General features: G+C 43.6%; 1 protein-coding gene across 1 annotated transcript in view; it reads right to left on the bottom strand.

The window, feature by feature from the left end:
* The window catches only part of UST (uronyl 2-sulfotransferase), a 352,805-nt gene that overhangs the window by 66,324 nt on the left and 259,730 nt on the right, over window positions 1–26,751 (bottom strand). Inside the window, exon 4 of the mRNA XM_063443329.1 lies at window positions 21,573–21,652. Within this exon, the coding sequence (XP_063299399.1) occupies window positions 21,573–21,652 (80 nt within the window). The remainder of the gene's footprint in view (window positions 1–21,572; window positions 21,653–26,751) is intronic.

The raw sequence follows: 26,751 nt of genomic DNA, 5'->3' as shown, positions 1-26,751 counted from the left end.
ATATATATATATATATACACATATACATATATACACACACATACATATACTGCTGTGTGTGTGTGCTGCTGGTGCGCTGTGTGTGTGAGGGTGCTGTTAGTGTGATGTGTGTGTCAGGGTGTTCGTAGTGTGCTATGTGGGTGAGGGTGCGGTTTGTGTGTGAGGGTGCTGGTAGTGTGCTGTGTGTGAGGGTATTTGTGTATGTGTGTTAGGGTCCTGTTAGTGTGCTGTGTGTGTGAGGGTGCTGTTTGTGTGATATGTGTATGTGAGGGTGCTGTTATTGTGCTGTGTGTGAGTGTGCTGTTTGTGTGAGGGTGCTGTGTGTGTTTGTGAGGGTGATGTTTGTGTGCTGTGTGTGTGGGTGCTGTTTGTGTGCTGTGTATGTGAGGGTGCCGTGTGTGCGGGCTGTTTGTGTTAGGGTGCTGTATGTGTGTAGGTCCTGTGTGTGTGTGTGCTGTATGTTTGGAGAGATTGTGAAGGTAAGGGCAGATTAGTAAATAACCCCCTCCCTTCTTACCTTATGTAGGGAGGGGGGATCCTTGCTGTCCAAGGGAGAGTGAACTCTAGCCTGCGGGGCTAGAGTTCACTCTCGCGATATCTGAGAATTGCCATGGCAACGCTCAGATCTCGCGAGAGGAACCTGGCGGAGCTTCTGTCTAGAGCTCCCAGGGTCCTCTCCTGCCTCCCTCCATGCTGCTGTGGGCTGGTGAGGTAGATCTTTGATCTCCCCGCCGGCCCATGGAGGCTAAGAGCAGAGCCGGCACTCAGATAGCGCCAACTCTGCATGAGCCGACAGGGGAGATCCGGAGATCTCCCCTGCCGGCAGGGGTCAAGTCCTGGGGACTAAAGTGTGGGATCTCTCCCAAGATTCCCCCCCCCCCCCAAAAAAAAATATACACTTGTGTGTGTGTGTGTGTATATATATATATATATATATATATATATACACGCGTACACACACATACACTCACACACACATACTCAGACACACACACACATACATTCACAGGCACACACATACATTCACAGACACACATACACACACTTACAGGCACACAGACACATACACTCACAGACACACATACACAAACACTCTTACAGACACTCACACATACATACATTCACAGACACTCACACACATTGACAAATTATTTTTTTTTTATTAAAAATTGTCCACCCAGCCTCCCTACCTGGAGAGCTGGCGTGGACTTGTCCCTGGGGTCCAGTGGGTCGGGCGTCTCTCTCCATACAACAAGCGGCGAGGGAGCTGTGTGCTCTCTGCTCCCTCTCGCCGCGCGGGCTGTCTGCTGTAGCTGGGAGCCGGAATATGACGTCATATTCCGGCTCCCGTTATCAGCAAACGGCGCGCGGCGAGAGGGAGCAGAGAGCACACAGCTCCCTCGCCGCTTGTTGTATGGAGAGAGATGCCCAACGGGGGGGGGAGGGGGTGTCCATCACATCTTGCTCCCCCCCCCATGACAGGGGGAGGAGGAGGGGGGCATTTGGGGGCGGCAGAGTACCTGCAGGAGCAGCGTTCCTGCAGGACTCACAGGCGTGCCGCGGGGATTAGGGTGTGCCGAGGCACACCCGGCACACCCCGTGCGCACGCCTATGCACACAGACAGACATACACACACACATACAGACACACACATACATATAGACACACAGACATACATACACAAACATACACACAGACACACACACACATACAGAGAAACATTCATACAGACACATGCACAAACACACACACACACAAACACACATACACATACAAACACACACATATACAGACACATACAAACAGACACACATATTACATGCAGTCTAAGGCAAAGGGAAGGTTTTTTTACTGTAAGAACAATAAGGATGTGGAATTATCTGCCTGAAGAAGTGGTTTTATCAGAGTCCATACAGATGTTGAAACAGCTACTAGATGCATACTTGCAAAAACAGAATATTCAAGGATATAATTTTTCAATGTACGGTAATAACTGCTTGATCCAAGGATAAATCTGACTGCCATTCTGGGGTCAAGAAGGATTTTTTTCCTAGCTTGTTGCAAAACTGGAAGTGCTTCAAACTGGGTTTTTTTGCCTTCTTTTGGATCAACAGCAAAAAACAAATGTGAGGAAGGCTGAACTTGATGGACGCAAGTCTCTTTTCAGCTATGTAACTATGTAACTATGTAACAAGCATTAACTGGTGAGCTAAATATCAAAAACTGTGCACAACGGCCACTGCAAACAGAGCACCTCTTATCCATTTCCTTATTTGAAACAGGACTAGGGGGTAAAAGACCATCCACAGATGTTGTTAAAGCAATCAAATGGGATAAACATAAGTCAATATCTATAGGGAAAGACAACCCATGTGCATTATATAATCTCAAATATGATTTAGTATATTATTAAAAATAGCACATTTGCTATGGTTATCATCTAATAAACACGTGTCATGTTTTGATGAATGCATGAGGGAGAGAAAGTATTACCTTATTGTGTGACCTTTGATGTGATTTTATGAATGACTGTTACTTATTACAGTGGCAATTCAGCATATTTGTCTTGACACTTAGTATGACAAAATATCTTTGTTAGAAGTGATCTGCTTCAAGGACCTGGCTCCATATTTAATTAATCTCTTCTGAATGCCAATAGAGAACTCACTTGTTCAGCTAAATGACACGTTCCAACAGCTAAGCAAAAATAAGGAGAAACATAGAAAGCTACATTAACGTAGATCACAGAATATTCTCTCTTGTTCTCTCTTTACTCTAAGTTTTAAGTGTAAGTGTTAAAATGTTACCATCAGATAGTTAACCCAATAAATATGCATTTAGCTTTTGCAAATTATATAGTGGTCATGGTGGTCACGGTGCAAAAAGATAATAGTTTTATATCAAACAGTTTTTGAGTGGTTTGACAAAAATCAGCTGTCTCCCCAAAATCTGTAGACCTTCCCCTCTCCAGCTGCACTGATAAATACACCTGTATTAACAATATCAGTGAATAAGTAAGTGTAGTGGATCTTGTATGATAATATATATACACCCTGTTCCAAATTATTATGCAAATTATATTTTTCTCATTTACCTAAATAATTTATGTAAATAACAGTCAGCATAATTATCATGTTATCAACTATTAAGAGTACAATTAAAATGTTATTGAACAAACCTCCTAATGATAACAGTATTTTTTTCAAACATAAAAAACTTACAATGCACTGTTCCAAATTATTACGCACAGTAAGTTTCAAAACACTATATAGGTTGTAAAGAACTGAAAATTGTCATTTGTTGTGTTTGCAGCATATTTACTGAAATCAAAAACTATTTCAATCAAACTTATAACAACATTTTAACTTTATAAACATTTTAACATAGGACCCCTTATTTGATAGCAGCTTCACAAGTCTTGCATCCATTGAACGTGTGAGTTTTTGGACAGTTTCTGCTTGAATTTGTTTGCTAGATGTCAGAATAGCCTCCCAGAGCTGCTGTTTGGATGTAAACTGCCTCCAACCCTCATATATCTTCTGCTTGAGGATGCTCCAAAGGTTCTCAATAGGATTGAGGTCAGGGGAGGATGGAGGCCACACCATGACTTTCTCTACTTTTATCCCCATAGCAGCCATTGATGCAGAGGTATTCTTTGCAGCATGAGATGGTGCATTGTCATGCATGAAGATTATTTTATTACGGAAAGCATAGTTCTTCCTTCTGTACCAGGGAAGAAAGTGGTCAGTCAGAAACTCCACATACTTTGCAGAGGTCATCTTTACACCTTCGGGGACCCTAAAGGGGTCGACCAGCTCTCTTCCCATGATTCCGGCCCAAAACATGACTCCACCACCGCCTTGCTGACCTTGCAGCCTTGTTGGAACAGGGTGGCCGTCCACCAACCATCCACTACTCCATCCATCTGGACCATCCAGGGTTGCACAGCACTCATCAGTGAACAGGACTGTTTGAAAATTAGTCTTCATGTATTTTTATGCCCAATGCAGCCGTTTCTGCTTGAGAGCATTGGTTAGTGGTGGCCGAATAGAAGGTTTATGCACAGTTGCAAGACTCTGGAGGACTCTACACCTTGATGTCCGTGGGACTCCAGAGGCACCAGCAGCTTCAAATATCTGTTTGCTGCTATGTAATAGTATTTTAGCAGCTGCTCTCTTCATCCGATGCATGGATCTGGCAGAAATCTTCCTCAATGTGCCTTTATCTGCACGAACCCGTCTGTGCTCTGAATCAGCTACACATCTCTTAATAGTGCGATGATCACGCTTAAGTTTTCGTGAAATATCAAATAGTTTCATACCTTGTCCAAGGCATTGAACTATTTCACTCTTTTCGGCAGCAGAGAGATCCTTTTTCTTCCCCATATTGCATGAAAATGGTGCTCTGCTTAGTAATGTGGAACACCCTCCTTTAGTAGTTTTTCCTTAAATTGGGCTCACCTGGCAATCTAATTATCACAGGTGTCTGAGATTGTTTTCAGTGATCAAAAGAGCCCTGAGACACAATGCCATCCATGAGTTAAACTGAAAAACAGAGTATTTATTAGATGTGCACCAGTGAAAGTTTCATTTCGGACGAATGATTTCCGTAAGCCATTCATTCTATGGACGAAATTTATAAAAAAATAATTTGCTACCTGCTCCCTCCTTGTAATAAATATTAATAAATATTAATTCATACCACCCCACATTAAAACCTATGGGGCTCACTATGAATAAATCCTCCTGCATGCCCCTACTTGTGGCATGTAGAGGCATGACACCTAAACAGCGAGCAGCCAGTGGCTCTTCGCTGTCGTTTAAAACTACTAGTGACTGGGCAGCTATTGCTGCCCAGTTGCTAGTGCAATAAGGGGGGCCCTGGCACAGGTTCCCCCATCGCCGTTCCCCCCATGATGGGGAACACAAATAACTAAAATCGGGCAGACATAGTGCCCCTCTTCCCGCACCCCACGGGTAGGGGTTATTAATATAAACGGGAGGACCTAGTGTGTCCCCCTAGGCCCCCACCATGACTGTCGGGTGAGGACCTTAAAAAGTAAATAATGGGGGACCTAATGTTCCCCCAAGGACCTTAACCATGACTGCGGATGGGGACCTTAATAAATAAATAATGAGGGGGACCTAATGTCCCCCACTATGAGTGGTGGGTGGGGACCCTAATTAAATAAATAATGGGGGGACTTAATGTCTCCCCCCATGAACGGCGGGTGGGGACCTTAATTAAATAAATAATGGGGGGGGAACCTAATGTCCTCCCTGGTCCCCACCCATGAGTGGCTGGTAGCGACCCTAATTAAATAAATAATGGGGGGGACCTAATGTCCCCCTCAGGTCCCCACCCATGAGCGGTGGGTGGGGACCCTAATTATATAAATAATGGAGGGGGCCTAATGCCCCTCCTCGTCCCCACCCATGAGTGGCAGATGGGAACCCTAATTAAATAAATAATGAGGGGGACCTAATGTCCGCCCCCAGGTCCCCACCCATGACTGGCGGGGACCTTAAATAATTAAATGATGGGTTGGAAACCTAATGTCCCCCCCAGGTCCCCACCCGCGGCTCATAAATAATAAAGTGACAAGAGGTCCCAAAGTCACTCCCCCCCACATAAAAATACTTTATCTACCCCCTCACCCTAATAATAGTATGGGGGAGGGGGGGCAATAAACTAACACCCTGTAAAATAAAATGTCATACTTACCATCAGATGTCTTCTTTTCTTTTCTTTCTTCAGCACCAAAAAAGGCCAAATAAAAATTATTATTGCTTGGACATAAATTGTGTGGTATGTCTACTAAATGTTAAAAAACAAGGAAAATGGGGGGGGGGGGGGGTGTAACAACACACAATGGAAAATTACACTGCTAAAGAGAGACCAGAAAGAGTCCTCAGAGACACTTATATAAGGGCTTGAAATTAGCTCATCCTATAATGTATCACAGTTATATATACTGAAAATAACAAAATTGGTCTGTTTCCTAGAGTAACAAAATTGTCCTTAAACCTAAAATTCTCTAGTAAAACCAAAGATACAAAAATAGCAGAGCAAAATGATAATCAATCCACCTCAAGTAAGCAGTATATCCTATGTCTTTACAAGGAGGTGATAGTCTGATCCCTGCAACACTGATTCAATGCTGTGGAAGTAACTCTATCGTATACAACCAAACTGTCAGATAAACAAAACTGACACTAAGTGAAAAACGCTGCCAGCAACAAAGTATCGAACTAACATCTATGCAGCCAGTATGAGCACCAATATCGGTAGCGAGTACCTCCACATAAGACTCCCTCAACGATCTACCTAATACACAAACATTTTATATTCATCGTGGAACCGGAGTCTAAGGGTAGAAACTCAAAATCGTTCAGGCTTATAAAACGTTTGTGCAGTGGGTGGGGACCACGAATAATAAAGTGACCAGGGGTCCCCAAGTTCCTAATCACTCCCCCCCTAATAAAACCACTCTACCTACCACCCTCACCCTAATAATAGTGAGGGAGGCCAATAAACTAACATACTGTAAAATAACATTTAACACTTACCATTACATGTCTTCTTTTCTTTCTTCTGCCCCAAAAAAGGCCAAATAAAAATCCATATTACCCTGTTAGCTAGTGTGTATGTGTCTGTTCGTGAGAGTGTGTGTGTGTGTTTAAAACCCCTTCAGCACTTACCTTTCTCCAGTGCCTGACTTCCTTGGCGCTGGGGATCCCTCCGCCCCGATCCGCCTCTCAGCTCCGAATGCGCATGCACGGCAAGTGCCGCGCGCGCATTCAAACCGCCCATAGGAAAGCATTACTCAATGCTTTCCTATGGTCGTCCAGCGTCTTCTCACTTTTCACAGTGAGAATCGCGGAAGCACCTCTAGCGGCTGTCAGTGATACAGCGACTAGAAGCTGCATTAATCCTCAGTGAAACATAGCAGTTTCCCTGAAACTGCTATGTTTTCAGCTACAGGCTTAAAACTAGAGGTACCTGGCACCAAGACCACTTCATTGAGCTGATGTGATCTGGGTGTCTGTAGTGGTCCTTTAAGTGTGTGTGTATCTGCATGCATTGGCGTACATACCGCCCTGCGACCCCTGCGACCAGGTGCCCGCCGCCATGTGTTCCGGCCCGCGCAGAGTAAGCGCGGAGGAGGGGCAACGGATCAGTTTTCTCACCGGGGCTCCATAGGTCGTGCGGGGCCTCTCCTGTCTTCCCGGCTAGCCGTCAGACACTGGTCTGCAGCTCCGCAGTGAGCAGATCTGCAGACCATGTGTCTCAAGAAAACTGGGCAATCAGAGCGTTGCCGCGAGTTACGACGGCAATGCTCTGACAGCTCTTGCAAGATTACATGGTCTGCAGCTCTGCGGAAGAAATGGCCACCGGACCACCAAGGAGCCCATTGGACCACCAGGGAATAAATTAAGGTTTGCAGTCCCCTCCCTCAGCATCACCCCCCCCATCACCATCACCTCACCTCCCTCAGCATCAACCCCCTCCCTCAACATCAACCCCCTTCCCACATAATCACCTCAACTCCCTCCCTCAGCATTACCCCCCTCCCTCACCAACAACCCCTCCTCCCTCTCACCATCACCCCCCTCCCTCACCATCACTCCCCTCCCTCACCATCACCCCCTCCCTCAGCATCAACCCCCTCCCTCAGCATCAACACACCTCCCTCATCATCAACCCCCCTCCCTCATCATCAACCCCCTCCCTCATCATCAACCCCCTCCCTCATCATCAACCCCCTCCCTCATCATCAACCCCCTCCCTCATCATCAACCCCCTCCCTCATCATCAACCCCCTCCCTCATCATCAACCCCCTCTCACATCACCCCCCCTCAACATCAACCCCCCTCCCTCACCATCAACCCCCCTCCCTCACCATCAACCCCCCACTCAGCATCACCCTCCCTCACCATCACTCCCCTCCCTCACCATCACTCCCCTCCCTCATCACCCCCCTCCCTCACCATCATTCCCCTCCCTCATCACCCCCCTCCCTCACCATCATTCCCCTCCCTCATCACCCCCCTCCCTCACCATCATACCCCTCCCTCATCACCCCCCTCCCTCACCATCATTCCCCTCCCTCAACATTACCCCCCTCCCTCAGCATCAACCCCCCTCCCTCATCATCATCCCCCTCTCACCATCACTCCCCCTCCCTCAACATAAACCCCCCAACCTCAGCATCATCCCCCTCACACCATCACCCCCCACACCATCACCTCCCTCTCCCTGTCACCATCACCATCACCCCCTCTCCCTCTCATCAACCCCCTCTCACCATCACCCCCTCTCCCTCCCATCATCCCCCTCTCCCTCCCTCACACCATCACCCCTTCACACACACACAGCCTCCCCAGACACACTGTTAGCATCCCATCACACTGTCATCACCCCCCACACTGTGAGCCTCTTCATGCATCCACACTCACATTAACCACTCCTAATCCTGTTAATCTCACCTACCCTCACTCTGCCACACTCACCCTGTCACATTAACCCCCCTTAATCCTGTCACACTCATCCCTCCTACCATGCCACAATTGTCCTGACACACTTACCTCCACTCGCCGTCACACTCCCTCATCAAACCATGTCATACTCCCTGTCCCTCATTCTCTCTCACAACCCCCCCCACCCCTCCCCCTCCCGTCCATTTACCCCCTTCACCATGTGACCCTCCCCCTCTCTCCATTTACCCCTTTACTCACCTTGTCACAGTCACCAGCTGAAGACATTCATCAAACACACACAGTCAAGAAACATAGCTTTGCCATAAACACAATGCACAAAGGCTACAGGCAGACCCCCATACACACAACACACTTCAAGCAGCTACTCCATATGCATACATGCTCACCGACAAAAGTGACGCAAGTGCCGCGCGCGCATTCAAACCGCCCATAGGAAAGCATTACTCAATGCTTTCCTATGGTCGTCCAGCGTCTTCTCACTTTTCACAGTGAGAATCGCGGAAGCACCTCTAGCGGCTGTCAGTGATACAGCGACTAGAAGCTGCATTAATCCTCAGTGAAACATAGCAGTTTCCCTGAAACTGCTATGTTTTCAGCTACAGGCTTAAAACTAGAGGTACCTGGCACCAAGACCACTTCATTGAGCTGATGTGATCTGGGTGTCTGTAGTGGTCCTTTAAGTGTGTGTGTATCTGCATGCATTGGCGTACATACCGCCCTGCGACCCCTGCGACCAGGTGCCCGCCGCCATGTGTTCCGGCCCGCGCAGAGTAAGCGCGGAGGAGGGGCAACGGATCAGTTTTCTCACCGGGGCTCCATAGGTCGTGCGGGGCCCCTCCTGTCTTCCCGGCTAGCCGTCAGACACTGGTCTGCAGCTCCGCAGTGAGCAGATCTGCAGACCATGTGTCTCAAGAAAACTGGGCAATCAGAGCGTTGCCGCGAGTTACGACGGCAATGCTCTGACAGCTCTTGCAAGATTACATGGTCTGCAGCTCTGCGGAAGAAATGGCCACCGGACCACCAAGGAGCCCACTGGACCACCAGGGAATAAATTAAGGTTTGCAGTCCCCTCCCTCAGCATCACCCCCCCCCATCACCATCACCTCACCTCCCTCAGCATCAACCCCCTCCCTCAACATCAACCCCCTTCCCACATAATCACCTCAACTCCCTCCCTCAGCATTACCCCCCTCCCTCACCAACAACCCCTCCTCCCTCTCACCATCACCCCCCTCCCTCACCATCACTCCCCTCCCTCACCATCACCCCCTCCCTCAGCATCAACCCCCTCCCTCAGCATCAACACACCTCCCTCATCATCAACCCCCCTCCCTCATCATCAACCCCCTCCCTCATCATCAACCCCCTCCCTCATCATCAACCCCCTCCCTCATCATCAACCCCCTCCCTCATCATCAACCCCCTCCCTCATCATCAACCCCCTCTCACATCACCCCCCCTCAACATCAACCCCCCTCCCTCACCATCAACCCCCCTCCCTCACCATCAACCCCCCACTCAGCATCACCCTCCCTCACCATCACTCCCCTCCCTCACCATCACTCCCCTCCCTCATCACCCCCCTCCCTCACCATCATTCCCCTCCCTCATCACCCCCCTCCCTCACCATCATTCCCCTCCCTCATCACCCCCCTCCCTCACCATCATACCCCTCCCTCATCACCCCCCTCCCTCACCATCATTCCCCTCCCTCAACATTACCCCCCTCCCTCAGCATCAACCCCCCTCCCTCATCATCATCCCCCTCTCACCATCACTCCCCCTCCCTCAACATAAACCCCCCAACCTCAGCATCACCCCCTCCCTCAGCATCATCCCCCTCACACCATCACCCCCCCACACCATCACCTCCCTCTCCCTGTCACCATCACCATCACCCCCTCTCCCTCTCATCAACCCCCTCTCACCATCACCCCCTCTCCCTCCCATCATCCCCCTCTCCCTCCCTCACACCATCACCCCTTCACACACACACAGCCTCCCCAGACACACTGTTAGCATCCCATCACACTGTCATCACCCCCCACACTGTGAGCCTCTTCATGCATCCACACTCACATTAACCACTCCTAATCCTGTTAATCTCACCTACCCTCACTCTGCCACACTCACCCTGTCACATTAACCCCCCTTAATCCTGTCACACTCATCCCTCCTACCATGCCACAATTGTCCTGACACACTTACCTCCACTCGCCGTCACACTCCCTCATCAAACCATGTCATACTCCCTGTCCCTCATTCTCTCTCACAACCCCCCCCACCCCTCCCCCTCCCGTCCATTTACCCCCTTCACCATGTGACCCTCCCCCTCTCTCCATTTACCCCTTTACTCACCTTGTCACAGTCACCAGCTGAAGACATTCATCAAACACACACAGTCAAGAAACATAGCTTTGCCATAAACACAATGCACAAAGGCTACAGGCAGACCCCCATACACACAACACACTTCAAGCAGCTACTCCATATGCATACATGCTCACCGACAAAAACATACATTCACACACACACACACACACTCTCTCTCTCTCTCTCTCTCTCTCTCTCTCCCTCTCTCTCTGTTAGACACACTCTCAGGCACAAACACATGTAAACTGTGCATCAATGTGCATATGTGACAGTGTGCATGTATTGCAACTTTTTTGTTAGTGGGGCCTCATGTTTCAGTTTCGCCTAAGGCCTCATAACGTCTAGAGCCGCCTCTGACAGTGGGTGCTCAGACATCACAAGAACAAACGGTATCTGCTTGATGTTCACTACTTATATTGGACATGATTATGATATGCATGCCTCATGTTTTATTAATTTAATTATTTGTCGAGTTAGGTTTTAAGTTGTCAGTAAACAGATAACAATATTGTCAGCCTTGAGTAAGGTGAGTGTACAAGATGAAATTAATTGATTAATAAATGAATGGATCCTCAGGAGAACTACCCAAAGCATTAAACGGTACTACTAAGCATCTCTGGTGACTGTATTTATATTCCCTCAAGAAAGCCAAGTATGAACAATTCAGTAAACACAACCTGAGGGAACAATGCATGTCACTGACACTGAGGGATATATATATATAAAGTAATTTACACCAAAACTATAGAAAAACATAGCTGAATGTTTTACTTTTTACAGTTCATAAAAATGTGCTTGAAAGTATCAGTCAGAGGATTAGGGGTACAAACTGTGGCTATCTTTATTCAGTGGCTCCCTTCATCAGGCTGTGCCCCCACCCCCCCTCCCCCCCATTTAAAATAAAGTTATGGCTCGCTGCGCATGCTGCCTGCCTGAGGTTGTCATAACAAAATAACATGCAGCCGGCGCCGCGAATAAGCACTGCTTTAATCTTTAGGGAACTGACAGCCGCGAGGTGAGAGTCTCACCCACCGACACCGCTGGATTAATTTCACACTTATTCAGTTAAGTGGTTAACCCCTTCAGCTCCGCGGGAGGAGTCAACCTAATAACCCTATAGTGCCAGGAAAACGGGTTTGTTTTCCTGTCACTATAGGATACCTTTAAGATTAATGAATAAGCTTTGGTGTGTAAATCATGCACCTGCAGTTTAGGAGTTAAAACACTTTGATTTTGCAGCTCTTGCCACATCTCCCCTTGCCGCGACACACATAGCCTCTATGAAAAAGGTTTCATTTTTACAGTATAGTTGTTTACTTTAAAGATTTTTAGCTCTTACTGGGGCTTTGCTTGGAGGCAAAAAGACCAGGGGCTTTTATTATTAATTATTCAATAACCCAGGTATTTCTGATTTGAAACTGTTCACGCCAATAAAGAAAATGGCTACTGTGCACAATATATGTTGCAAAGTTGCATTAGAATGCCATGACATGACAATTTAAAATTCATAACATGCAGTCTGCTATGACAATATAAAATGCATTTCTTCATATTATTAAGGTTATTAATTCATCTGCATATAATGAATTTGGGCAGCAGCCATTTTCTTTGTTGGGATAATGGAATAGTAGCCATTTTCTTTATTGGTGTGAACAGTTCCAAACCAGAAATATGTGGGTTATTGAATAATGACATATTAAAACCGACAGGTTCAATGACAGGTTTTTATAATAAGCAGGGCTGGCTACATTTTTTTGCCAGGGCTGCTTTGAATTCCCAGTCCGGCCCTGATAATAAGTACAATCATACATTTTTAACTCTCCAAGTCATTCAGTCACATTAACATTGTCCCCCCACCCACATCAATTGTTGAAGTGAGTGTGGACTGAATGGGTTGGGGTGAATAATGCTAGTGTGACTGAATGACTCGGAGAGTTAAAAAATGGATGATGAGCATTATTAAAAAAAACAGTGAGATTACCGTGTTCCCCCCATGCAGACCACACTACCCTAATTGATGTGGGGAATGCAAATGGGACTGAGAGACTTTTAGTCCTGTGTCATCTCTGTTCACAGTTTGCCAGTGCTATCTATGTCCCCAAACAGCTTGCCGGTGTGGCAGTGCCTTCTCTGTCTCCAAACAGCATGCAGGTTATGCATAAGGGGCAAAGCCCCATGTCCTTTTTATGTGTGTCCAGGATATGAACAGTGTATTTTCCAATTCTGTTTAAAATGCAATTTCCCTATTCAGAAATAATAATGGTGCAGTGTGCAGGTGCAAGTCATGTCTGAGCAGTATGGGTGCAAGAGCAAGTCCACTTTTTGCAATAATGTGTGTGCTGAAGAAGGGAATGAAAACAATAAATACATTTTTTCCAATAAAATGTTTATTCCTTGTGAAAAAGTTTGCATATCATATTATAAAATTGTCAATGCAAAAGAAAATAATTATATATACACACGTTTTATAATTGCCCCCTTACTTTTGTCACTGGCCCCTAATATGAATGTTGAAGACGCCACTGTCTTTATTCACTTCTTTAAGCCAACTGGGATGAAGTACCTCACCACTGCTATGGTTTGTGCTACAATTGTCTTTAATGTATGTCCCATGAGTGACCAATTCATTCTGAAGGCAATAACTCGATTCTATATTGTAAGCCATGTGCATGGCAGCCCTCCCGGCTCTAACCTATTTCTGCTTTTGAGCTTTCGCTGCAAGATTTGTGACTGCCAATCTCATTGAATGTCTCACTGATAATTTTATTTAATATTAAAATGTCAATCTGACATAGGTTTTTCAGTATCCTGCATGCACAAACACCTATATGATTGAAAACTATCCTTGAGTGCATCGTCTCCACTTTTCTTTTTGCCTACAAAATAATTCTTTGTTCATCTCAATAGCAATAGCAAAGTGAAGGATTAGCATTTTAATACAAAAGGATACACTGAGATCCACAAATACAGGGAGATTATTCTAACAAAATAGAAAACAGTATTAAATACACTTATTCTTGGAAATATATGCAAAGGATTACTCGAGTATGCATGGGACTTAAAGGTGAATTATGTACTGTAAGCTGACCATGACTGTGCATTCGGAAGGAAATCAGACACATTTTTATTTAGAAAAAGCCAGTGCTGTAAAAATGGACACCATGTGCCTATTTTTATATACACATTCAAATATTTTATATTTTTTTATATTTTTAAGACATTTAACGACAACATAGAATACATCATGTTTGGTGTTGTAGATGTTTAGAATTAAACTGATTACATTGGAGCCATGAGTGCCTGGGGACCCTCATTCAGAGTTAAACTGGTGGAAATGTTTTAACACTGAAAAGTCGGATAGTGTCTGGAGACTACAGGTACCATAATTACTTCCATGACATGAAGGGGTTCTAGTGCCTAAGTGTCTTTTTAAGAACTGTACATTTATTAAGCATTGGAATGTAGCTGCAATTTCATTTTTTCTGTATTGAAATAGGTAATAAAATATCATTAAAGCTTATTGAACGGCAACAGAAATTGGTTAGACCCAATGGGAAAATCAGCTAACGTTGCAAATAAACAGTGAAATGGGCTTATACAGGAGGAGAGATAACGTAAAGAAGAAATGTCTGCATTTAATTATATCTCTTAACAACTCTGAGTAGCTCAAGCACTTTAGATTTATAAAAAAATAAAAAATAAAATAATAATAATTACATAGAAGCTAAAAGCCCCGATCCAGTCCTGTACATTTCCCACAAGGTTTGAAAGATGTTTGGCATTATGCCTAATGTGTGTTGTATTCATAAGTATGTCTTATGAATGTATTTTGTATATTTATATGTATTATATTGAAAAAACTCAATAAAGATTTAATAAAAAAATAAATAAAGCTTATTGTAGTTGTTCAGGTAAGTATAGTCTGTCCATGCAGGCAGTGTTTACATTGCTCCCTAGGGACACCTCTAGTGGCCACTCCTCAGACAACTAGAGGTGCTTTCTGGGTCAGAGCTTCATGCTCTGCATAGAGATGCTGAAATTTCCCCATAAAGATGCATTGATTCCTATGGGAAAGCATTGGATTTTCTGAGTTCATCAATATGATGATGTCAGCCAAGGAGGCGGATAGGGGCAGAAGGGGGCTGGAAAAAAGGTAAGTTTTCTTACCCTTTAAGAGTGTAAAGGAGGGGGGGGGCACCTAAATGGTGGTTTAACACTATAGGGTCAGGAATAGCCATTTGTGTTCCTGACACTATAGTGTTCCTTTAAATGGATTCAAGTTTTTTTCAGTTTAATCCTGAAATTGCAACGGGAAGAAGGCGTGATCAATAGCTACTCAAATAATATACCTCCAAACAACCCTGGGTTAGGCAAGATAGTCTATCCCTATAATGGTGTTCTTGGTTTGTTCCCAGGCTAATGTCCACAAAAAGCACAGCACAAACAGTGAGACATACCTGTACTGCACAGAGTAATCTGAAGGCACTGGCTCTATGGGAGATACAGAACTGCTCTGTGCTTCCGACGCTGGATGTCCTCATGCAGAGCGTGAGGCCGTCCAGATTCATTTACCGGACTAAAGGTCCATTTGGATGCAGGAAGTGTCTCCAGTGGCTGTCTAAGAGATAGCCACTGGAGGCAAACTTAGAGCTGCAATAGGGACGCTGCCCCCAGACCACTTCAATAAGCTGAGGTTATCTTGGTGTCTATAGTGTCCCCTTAATAAATGCTGTTTGTTTTATATTCTAACCCACAGTTGCCCCATCTCATTTAACCCCTTAATGCCGTCCTTGGGAACCTGGCTCTAAATGCCGGCGGGCGGCATAGTACCCCTGCGTCTGATCCGGTCCTCCTGGGCCATGTGATCTCGAGGTCCTTGCAAGGACCTCACAATCACATGGACGGAATAGCTGTCCATAGCAGTGCCAGCAGGTGGAGGGCGTGGAATGACAGGTAGTCCCCATGCATCCTGAAATAAAGTTAAATAAAGTTTTAAAACAGTTTAAAATTAAATAATATATACTTTTATATATATATATGTATATATATAGAAATAATGTATATGATCTAAAAAATATATATTAATATTAAAATACACGTAGAATGAGAATATATATATATATATATATATATATATAATTTTATAAATACGTTAAAAATGAAAAATAAAAACCTACACAATATATATGTATTATTTCGTTCTAACTGTATTTTGATACTAATATATATATTTATATTGATATCAAAATACACTGTATTGGTTGAAACGTGTATTGGTCGAAACGTGTTGTGTTAGTACTTTTTGTATTACCTTTATTTAATAAAGAGCTATTTTCAGCTATCCTTGGTTCCTGAACTTCTATCCAGGTGGAGTTGAAGCTTCCTTTTTCCTGGGGGACCACCATCATTGCGGTTATTTGCTGTATTGGAATTACTTACATGCTACTACAGTAGAGAGCCGACTTATATGGCTCTCAAAATTGTGAGTGTTTCCAGTTATACGTATATTTGATCATTCTCACTTAGTCACAAACACTGCCCAAAATTTGCGTTCAAATTAGTTTTTTGCATTTTTTACACAAAAACAAATATTAACGCTAAATTGGCAAGTGTTTGTGACTAAGTGGCTACTAAAAAAGACTGGACATATCCCATTTGCAATACCTTGGGTTGTCTACTATTGCAAATGGTATGCCATCATGGGGGTAATTCTCATTTCTGGGATACCATACGGTCTCAAAGGCAACATAGCCAATCTGTTGAATTTCAATGTGAAAAAACTGAAAAATTTCAAATGCTATATTTGACCCTGTAACTTCCCAAAACACCATAAAACCTGTGCATCGGGGGTACTGTTTTACATGAGAGAAATCGCTGAATACAAATATGTGTATTTTATTGGAGTAAAAGCTAAAAGTATTATGACATTCACAGTTAAAATGTCATGCAGAACTAAAAAAAATAACATTTCTTAATTCCTCAAATGTTTTTATATTTTATTCATATTAAATTATGTTTTGTAGCTAAATATTTGATGTTAAATGAAAGCCCTATTTCTCCTGAATTAAATTATATATAATAAGTGTAGGTGCACTTCATATGAAAGAGGTGAATTACAATTGAACAGACATATAGTCAAATTCCAAGTTTTGTTTACGTTTTATTTTGATCAAAATGTGTACATTTGGCTCAGTCCTTAATGGGGTTAAACAAACATATTTTTAAATGTGAAAACCTTAAGGGTAATGAACCCTAAGCATACCAGGAGAAGTGGAGTGGTAAAAACACTTCAAATATAAAGGCTAACTTTTGTACAAAATAAAATAAAAAATAAAAAAGAGATACTGCATTTAAAGATAGTATTGAGATAGACAGGAATAGATCTGCCCCAAAAACACACTGGTAAAAAGTCCAAAGTAGTGATATAAGTTCAACAAAAAATAGAAACAAAACATAACAGTCTGTGGTTACAGTTTAATAAAGGTCAATGAAATGTGTAAAATAAATAAAATAAATGAGACAACAGTGTAACAAAATTTATCAGCGTGTTAAACCCCTGCTACCATACAGTGGGGGCTAAAACAATCTAACACTGGTATTATAATATAGGACCTACAATAAAATGGAATACAATATAGGTACAAAATCTTCTTATGTATGGGAAATAATGTACTATAGAAATCGGTCTCTTGTAATGGAGATGTCTTCAATCTAAAAGGGAAATAAAAGCAGAGACATAGTGATCTCTGTTAACCCTTTATTAAACTTGACACACAGTTAAAACACTTACAGACTCTCTAGAATAAGAGGAATCTTAGTAGATACATAGGAGTCCTGGATCCAAGTGGTAAATAAACTTGATCCCCTCTCCCTTCCTTTAGGCGGCTTGAAACGAAGTTAGGGCAAGTACTGTATAGATGTTAGTCCTAGACCGCCACGTGTGTTCCACCAGGATGCCGCTCCTGCGTTCCATTTAAGCTCTCCTTTTGAACAGAGTTCCGTGAGGTAAGATCATCTTACACGTTTCTAGACTGGCAACGTCACTTCATCAGAGGCTCACTACACAATCGGTCTCTGGGTTTAAATAGCCAAAAAATCCCATGGCTATTAACTTCATCTATACTCACTGGTAACCCATTTTACCGAATAAGACATCCTCAAACTAGAATCATACCAAAGCTGATTTTATGAAATAAACATATATAAATAGACGTACCGTATATACTCGAGTATAAGCCGACCCGAATATAAGCCGAGGCCCCTAATTTTACCCCAAAAAACTAGGAAAACTTATTGACTCGAGTATAAGACTAGGGTGGGAAATGCAGCAGCTACTGGTAAATTTCTAAATAAAATTAGATCCTATGAAAATTATATTAACCCCCTAAGGACACAGCTTCAGAAGCTTGTCTTACGCTTAATGACACAAGCAATTTTTGCATTTTCTTGCTGTATGCGTTCAACTTCAATTTGCATCTCTCTCGTTATTGCACCAACGCATATTATATACTGTTTTTAGAGGACAGAACGGGCTTTAATTTGATGTAACATATATATATATATATATATATATATATATATATATGTTACATCAAATTAATATATATACATGCTTATTTATTATTAAAAAAATACAGAAAAATGCAAAAAAAAGATAATTTTGTGTTTTTTGTACAGTTTTTGCAATAATAATGTGTGCCTAATTAGTGCAGGTTAAAGAAAGTAATTACAAATAAATTCATTTAGTTGTTCTGATTTACAGAATATATAATGTGTCTGGGATTTTCAGTTTTTTTACAGTTACAGGTTACAGTTACAGTTACAAGGAGTAAAATAAACTTTTAATATGGAGCGATTTTAGAATTTGGTATGTTTGTCTTGTAAGCTTAATAGCCAGGGGTCAAGTCCTGGGGAATAAAGTGTGGGAACTCACTCGAGTTCCACCCCCACCCCACCCCCCAAAAAAACCCAAAACTTGTATGCATATATAAACACGTGCACACATACACTTACAGACACACAAAGACACACACAAAGACACACACAAAGACACACACAGACACACACACACAAATTCACAGATAGACACACACACACTCCCAGACACACACACACACACACACACTCACAGACACCAACACACAAATACACATACATACACTCACTCCCAGACACACACACACACACACTTCCAGACACATACACACACACACACATACATACACTCACAGACACACACTCCCAGACACATACACTCACAGACACACACACACACTCCCAGACACATACGCATACATTCACTCACAGACACACACACTCCCAGACACACACACACTCACTCCCAGACACACACATACACACACACACACTCCCAGACACACACATACACACACACACACACACACACACACTCCCAGACACACACATACACACACACACTCCCAGACACATACACATACACACACACACTCCCAGACACATACACACACACATACACACACACACTCCCAGACACATACACACACACATACATACACACTCCCAGACACATACACACACACATATACACTCACAGACACACACACACACTCACAGACACATACACATACACACACACTCCCAGACACACACACTCCCAGACACACACACTCCCAGACACATACACACACTCCCAGACACACACACATACACTCACTCCCAGACACATACATATACTCACAGACACACACACACACACTCTCAGACACATACACACACACATACATACATACACTCCCAGACACACACATATACACAAGAATTATTGCATATATTTTTTTTAAATTAAAAATGCCCACCCAGCCTCCCTACCTGGAGAGCTGGCGTGGACCTGTCCCTGGGGTCCAGTGGGGCTTCAGTGCGGCCGGCTCTTGTCTTGCTGTCAGACGCGGCGAGGGAGCTGTGTTCTCTCTGCTCCCTCTCGCCGCGCGGGCTGTCTGCTGATGCCGGGAGCCGGAAATGACGTCATATTCCGGCTCCCAGCATCAGCAAACGGCGCGCGGCGAGAGGGAGCAGAGAGAACACAGCTCCCTCGCCGCGTCTGACAGCGAGACAAGAGCCGGCCGGGGGGTTCCTTCAGGTGGCCATTAGGCCACCTCTTGGGCCCCCCATGACAGGGGGAACACGGGGACATTTGGGGCCGGCATTTTTGCCGCCCCCTGAGTGCCTGCAGGACCACAAAAGGGAACGGCGTTCCTGCTCTAAAAAAAGTGCAGGAACGCCGTTCCCATTTATTTTTTTTACACTAGGGGGCAGGATCATTGAAGATCCGTCTCCCTGCACTTCACACAGAACCCGGAAGTGCAGGGAGGCAGAAGGTGAGTATTTGGAGCACATGTGCTCGCTCTGACATGCTAATACAGAGGCAGACCGGAGCACCGTTAACCCCGCGATCGCCGCGATTGCGGCGATCTGGGGTTAACTTTAGTAAATGACGGAAAATTTTCGTCAACGGTCCTTAACTGAAGGACAAGGTTGACGGAAAATTTCCATCACCGGTCGGGAAGGGGTTAATTGAATATTTATTTACAGTGTGTGTATATAATGAATGCAGTGTGTGTGTATGAATGCAGTGCCTGTGTATGAGTGCAGTGTGTGTATGAGTGCAGTGTGTGTATGAGTGCAGTGTGTGTGTATGGGTGCAGTGTGTGTGTATGAGTGCAGTGTGTGTATGAGTGCAGTGTGTGTGTGTGTATGAATGCAGTGTGTGTGTGTATGAATGGTGTGTGTGTGTGTGTTGCAGAGCCTTGGCGGGGGTGGGCAATTTTATTATTATTTTTAATTAGTTTAATAATTTTTTTATTATTATTTTTTTTATTTTATTTAATTATTATTTTATTTAATTATTTTTTAATTTAATTTTATTATTATTTTTATTTTATTTTCGTCCCCCCTCCCTTGATACATGGCAGGGAGAGGGGCTCTCACTCCCTGGTGGTCCAGTGGATGGGCACTGTGTAGGAGGGGGCTGGCAGAGAGTTTACTTACCTCTCCTGCAGCTCCTGTCAGCTCCCTCCTCCTCTGCGCTGGTCCGGTCAGCACCTCTCTCAGCTCACAGTGTAAGTCTCGCGGCCGCACTATGACCCCGCGGCTCTCGCGAGACTTACACTGGGAGCTGACAGAGGTGCTGAACGGACCGGCGCGGAGGAGGAGGGAGCTGACAGGAGCTGCAGGAGAGGTAAGTAAACGCTCTGCAGCCCCCACAGCCCCCAGTCTGTATTATGGCAATTCAAATTGCCATAATACAGACTGTTGACTCGAGTATAAGCCGAGTTGGGTTTTTTCAGCACAAAAAATGCTTATACTCGAGTATATACGGTAACCATTTTTTTTACTGGAGTTCATTTTTAAAGCAAGCTTATTACTGAGCTTTAAATAATAATGACAATGTATTTAACCAGGAAAGGTACATTCAGATTACTCTGGTTTTCAAGTACCTTTCAAGTTACCATAGCTCAACATCCAGGGGTTGTTACTATTACCCAATTTAATGGTACTCATTTTATCCCAAGGGTTGAACAGATTCTACCGATGATGCAATAACGCAAATAATCAGCTAAACAAAAAAAATAAAAAATACTTCATAGCATAGCATATATTTTGTAATATTCAAAGCATAAAAAAATGGCATTCTATAATTCTGTGAAAATCATCTTACCTTGAGAAGTTGAGAAAATGAACATGTCTTGTAAATAAATATGGCTGCTCAGCAGTACTGACATTTTTTATCAACTCCATCTAAAGAGAAAAAGTACATTGTTTAAGATGTAGCATATCTGGATATAAAAAAGTATATTTACACAATTAAATCAGTTCTGTGGCATATGCAAAAGTGTCACAGAAAAAGTAGCTCTGAGCTGCAAGGATATTGTTGCCTCTGTCCCTGGAGCCTTAGGTTGCACAAGTCACTTTTGACAGTCTGCATAATAAGTAATTGATGGGGCTGCAGTATCATGATATATCATGGTGCTTCAACAAAGTAACACATGTCAACCTGAAGGAACACAATATATGGAGAACATAGAAACAAAACACGGCTTACTTGGTGTAGATCACCAAGGTCTGACTTTCAATTAACCCCTTAAGGACCAAACTTCTGGAATAAAAGGAAATCATGACATGTCACACATGTCATGTGTCCATAAGGGGTTAAAGGGACACTATAGTCACCTGAACAACTTTAGCTTAATGAAGCAGTTTTGGTGTATAGAACATGCCACTGCAGCCTCAATGCTCAATCGTCTGCCATTTAGGAGTTAAATCCCTTTGTTTATGAACCCTAGTCACACCTCCCTGCATGTGACTTGCACAGCTTTCCATAAACACTTCCTGTAAAGAGAGCCCTATTTAGGCTTTCTTTATTGCAAGTTCTGTTTAATTAAGATTTTTTTATCCCCTGCTATATTAATAGCTTGCTAGACCCTGCAAGAGCCTCCTGTATGTGATTCAAGTTCAATTTAGAGATTGAGATACAATTATTTAAGGTAAATTACATCTGTTTAAAAGTGAAATCAGTTTTTTTTTTTTTTTTCATGCAGGCTCTGTCAATCATAGCCAGGGGAGGTGTGGCTAGGGCTGCATAAACATAAACAAAGTGATTTAACTGCTAAATGACAGTGAATTGAGCAGTGAAATTGCAGGGGAATGATCTATACACTAAAACTGCTTTATTTAGCTAAAGTAATTTAGGTGACTATAGTGTTCCTTTAAGCTTTTCCAGCTGGGGATTTACCATTTACCCATTCTTGCAGGGCTGCATTTGTGAGCTGTGTTTGTGAATATACAGGTGTGTTGGTGTGTTTGTGTGTGGTGTTGCCATTTAATTTCAGTGGTGTATTTATCTGTAGCGTTGCTGTTTGCAGGGGTGTATACGTATTTACTGTGTGCATTTATAATGCAAGGGCATGTTATAATAGATCACCTTAAGTGTGTTTGAGAGTATTACAGAGCTATAGAACAATAAAACTTACTGAGCTACAATCACAAAATCATCTGGTAGTGCCATTCCTGAGATCAATCTCTGAATCCATTAACAAGCATGGCATTTCATGCTACCATAAGTTATTTAGGAAACAGACAGTGATGTTGGTAAAAAAAAAAAAAAAAAAAAAAAAAAAAAAAAAAAAGGATAAATAACACATTTCCATCATATGAACTTACATGTATTCTGTATTTCTTTGTGATTTAGGATTTGTGTGATTTACATGTGATTTACACAGCCTTTTTAAACACTTCCTGTAAACAGTCACCTTATGTTATACTTCCTTTATTGAAAATTCTATTTAATTCAGAATTTCTTATCTCCTGCACTGTTAGTAGCTTGCAGAATCCTCCTGTATGTAATTAAAGTTCAATTTACAGATCAGGAGATAAACACTTTTAAAATAAGTTACATCTGATTGAAAGTGAAACCATATTTTTGTGTGCAGGCTGTGGCTGTGTGAGTCACAGCCAGGTGGCTGTATAAATAGAAGCTAAAGTGATTCAAACTTCTAAATGGCAGAGAATTGAGCAGTGAGACTGCCCTGTTCTATACGCCAAAACGGCTTTGTTAAAGGGAAACTCCAGTGCCAGGAAAACAATCCGTTTTCCTGGCACTGCAGATCCCCTCTTCCTCCCATCCCCGGTTGCTGAAGGGGTGAAAACCCCCTTAAGGTCACTTACCTGAGAACCCGCTGATGTCCCTCGGCGGTGGTTTCTTCTCGCCGCCGCTCTTCCCAGTCTTTGCGTCGGCCGGTGGGCGAGACTGATCCTGCCCACCGGCCGGGGAGACCTAATGCGCATGCGCGGCAATGCTGCACATGCGCATTAGAGCTCCCCATAGGAAAGCATTGAAAATGCTTTTCAATGCTTTCCTATGGGGAACTGAGCGACGCTGGAGGTCCTCACACAGCGTGAGGACGTCCAGCGACCCTCTAGCACAGGTGTTTTGTGCTATAGAACAGCCAAGTAGACAGCCACTAGAGGTGGAGTTAACCCTGCAAGGTAATTATTGCAGTTTATAAAAAACTGAAATAATTACACTTGCATGGTTAAGGGTAGTAGGAGTTGGCACCCAGACCACTCCAATGGGCAGAAGTGTTATGGGTGCCTGTAGTGTCCCTTTAAAGGGACACTATAGTCACCTGAACAACTACAGCTTAATGTAGTTGTTCAGGTATGATCTATAGCTCCCTGCAGGCAATCTAATGTAAGCACTGTATTTTCAGAGAAAATACAGTGTTTACATTGATTGATAGGAATACCTCCAGTGGGCGTCACTCAGACGGCCACCAGAGGGACTTCCTATCATGCAGGGCCCCAAAAAGGCCCTGTACACGTCAGACGTATTAAAATACGTCTGATGTGTGCAGGAGAGAGAAGGCACTGTGTGCGCGCCTTCTCTCTCCAGCCTGTCAGCAGAGGAGGGGGGCGGGCAATGACCGCGAGCTGAGCTGTCAGTCGAGGTGAGTAAAAGACTCTGCCTGGAGAGTCCCTTTAAATATGTGCTGAGCCCATGACAAGTATTGTTCCATACCTCAAAAATCAGACTTCTTAGAAACAAATTTGTCTGAGGAAAGGGTAATTAAACGAACACTCAATTACAATAACCATTACAGTACACAGTAAGTGTTATGGTGCCAGGATTCTTGAGAAAGTATGTTTGTTTATACGAAATATGTTGATTCCAGTGCACGGTGTCCTTCATAATTTGGTGTCCACGTGCTGATATACTGTGTGCAGCAAAAAGAATGGAATACTTTTAAACGAAAACAATAAAGAACAATGTAGTTCCCCCCCACCATTCTTATTTAGGGCCCCCATCCACAGCTCAGGGGTGGGGGCTGGGGGGGAGAACAGTAGTTCCCCCCTTATTGTTTGTAAGGGCCCCTAACCACCGCTCAGGGGTAGGGGCCGGGGGGGAGGACAGTAGGTCCACCCCCACCATTCTTATTTAGGGCCCCCACCCACCGCTCAGGGGTGGAGGCCAGGGGGAGGACAGTAGGACCCCCCTTGTTGTTTTTTAAGGCCCCCACCCACCACTCAGGGGTGGGGGCCAGGGGGGAGGAGAGTAGGTCCCCCCCACCATTCTTATATAGTGCCCCCTCCCACCGCTCTGGGGTGGGGACCGGGGGGAGGACGGTAGGACCCCCCTTATTGATTTTTAGGGCCCCCACCCACCGCTCAGGGGGGGAGGACAGTAGGTCTCCTCCATTCTTATATAGGGCCCCCACCCACCGCTCAGGGGTGGGGGCTAGGGGGGGAGGACAGTAGGTCCACCCCACCATTCTTATATAGGGCCCCCACCCACCGCTCAGGGGTGGGGACCGGGGGGGGAGGACTGTAGGCCCCCCCCCCTTTATTGTTATTAAGGGGGCCCCAGGGCGGTTAGGTTTTTTGTTTTTTTTACAGTGACCAGTCAGAGGCTGCTCACTGTTTAATAGACATACGCCTACTCGCGGTATAGCAAATAGGGGCTGAATTTACTAATACTAAGTAATCTTTACTTAGTATTAGTAAATGTGGCTGAAAGACCAATTTAGGTCTTTCAGCCTTTTAGTAGATAACTCCCTGATACCATGATACCATTATCTACTAAGCGGCTGCAAGATGCAGCCGCGGCAATGAATAGGATCGAAGTTTCATTCATTCTAATGAAATTCTGATACAAACAAAGTCCCGAATTGCGGTCTAACACGAATGGAGAAACTGCAGTTTTGCCGGCGTCCTGTCTAAGTGACAGGAAGCATTGCAGGAACAGGGAGGAAAGGTAAGGATTGTGGGAAAATCGCTGTGACCACCGGAAACGAAGCACACTTTGCTCCTCCGCTGGTCACTGCGTAGGAAACCTCCATAAGAGAAATAGTCCCTACTTTTTCTCAAGTTTTAAAGAGCAGACAGGACGAATTGAATAACAGATCCTGAGAGAGGGAGAGAAAAGGAATCGATTGGGGAAAGGTAAATTCAGCATGACAGTGCCGCTTTAAGTGTTTTTTGCTTAGATTGCCCTTTGATGCCAATGATTTGTCTTGTAGAGTAACAGTAGTATAAGCACATCCCTGTTTTACAAAACAAAAACTCGGTGAATATAGGTGATTAAATTGATTCTATAGTGCCAGGGAAAAAGGCAATCCAACAGTGCCCCCCTTTAGTCATATCAATATACTTGCTTTTACCTATTTGTGAAAATAAAGATTTTGGAGGATTGAAATTCTCTGGCTGCCTATTTCTTCTGAATGATTGGTCCACCCTCCAAGTGAATGCTGAACGCTGTATGGTGGTGGAAAGGAGCCTTCAGAGCCTGAGCAGACTTATCTGCTCCCCATTTGTGAGTGCAACAATTACCATTTATATTAAGATCACTTTGAAACAGTATTACAAAACAGAAAAATTGTGCACATTGATATTATTGTGACAATTTCACTGCTGTTATATATATCACATTTAGTTTGATTTTTGGTATATACACTTACTATAAATCGTTTTAAAGACATAGCACACCTTTTTTATATGTAAGGTAAAAATTTTTACTCTAAGAACATAATTATTATTATTATATGTCCTTGCAGAATGTACTATGTTGCCTGACAGACCAAACCTAAGAATACATAAAAAATATAAAAAGCAAACAACAAAATAAAACAGTATGAAAACCATAGTTTATCTTTGCACTTTAAAATGCAACACAATGGTGATTCAATCGGACTCCTTTTTTTGCTGTACAAAATGCAAAAAAATCATTTTAAAAAATTGTGTCAAATAGAGATTAAATAGATCTTCAATCTCAATACTCTCTCTCCAGCCACATGGCTTAAAATCTGATTTTGATCAATGCCCTTTTAAACCTATATTGTTGT

Source organism: Pelobates fuscus, chromosome 2, assembly GCF_036172605.1.
Source record: "Pelobates fuscus isolate aPelFus1 chromosome 2, aPelFus1.pri, whole genome shotgun sequence".
Lineage (NCBI taxonomy): Eukaryota > Metazoa > Chordata > Amphibia > Anura > Pelobatidae > Pelobates > Pelobates fuscus.
This window is presented reverse-complemented; position numbering and strand designations above follow the sequence as displayed.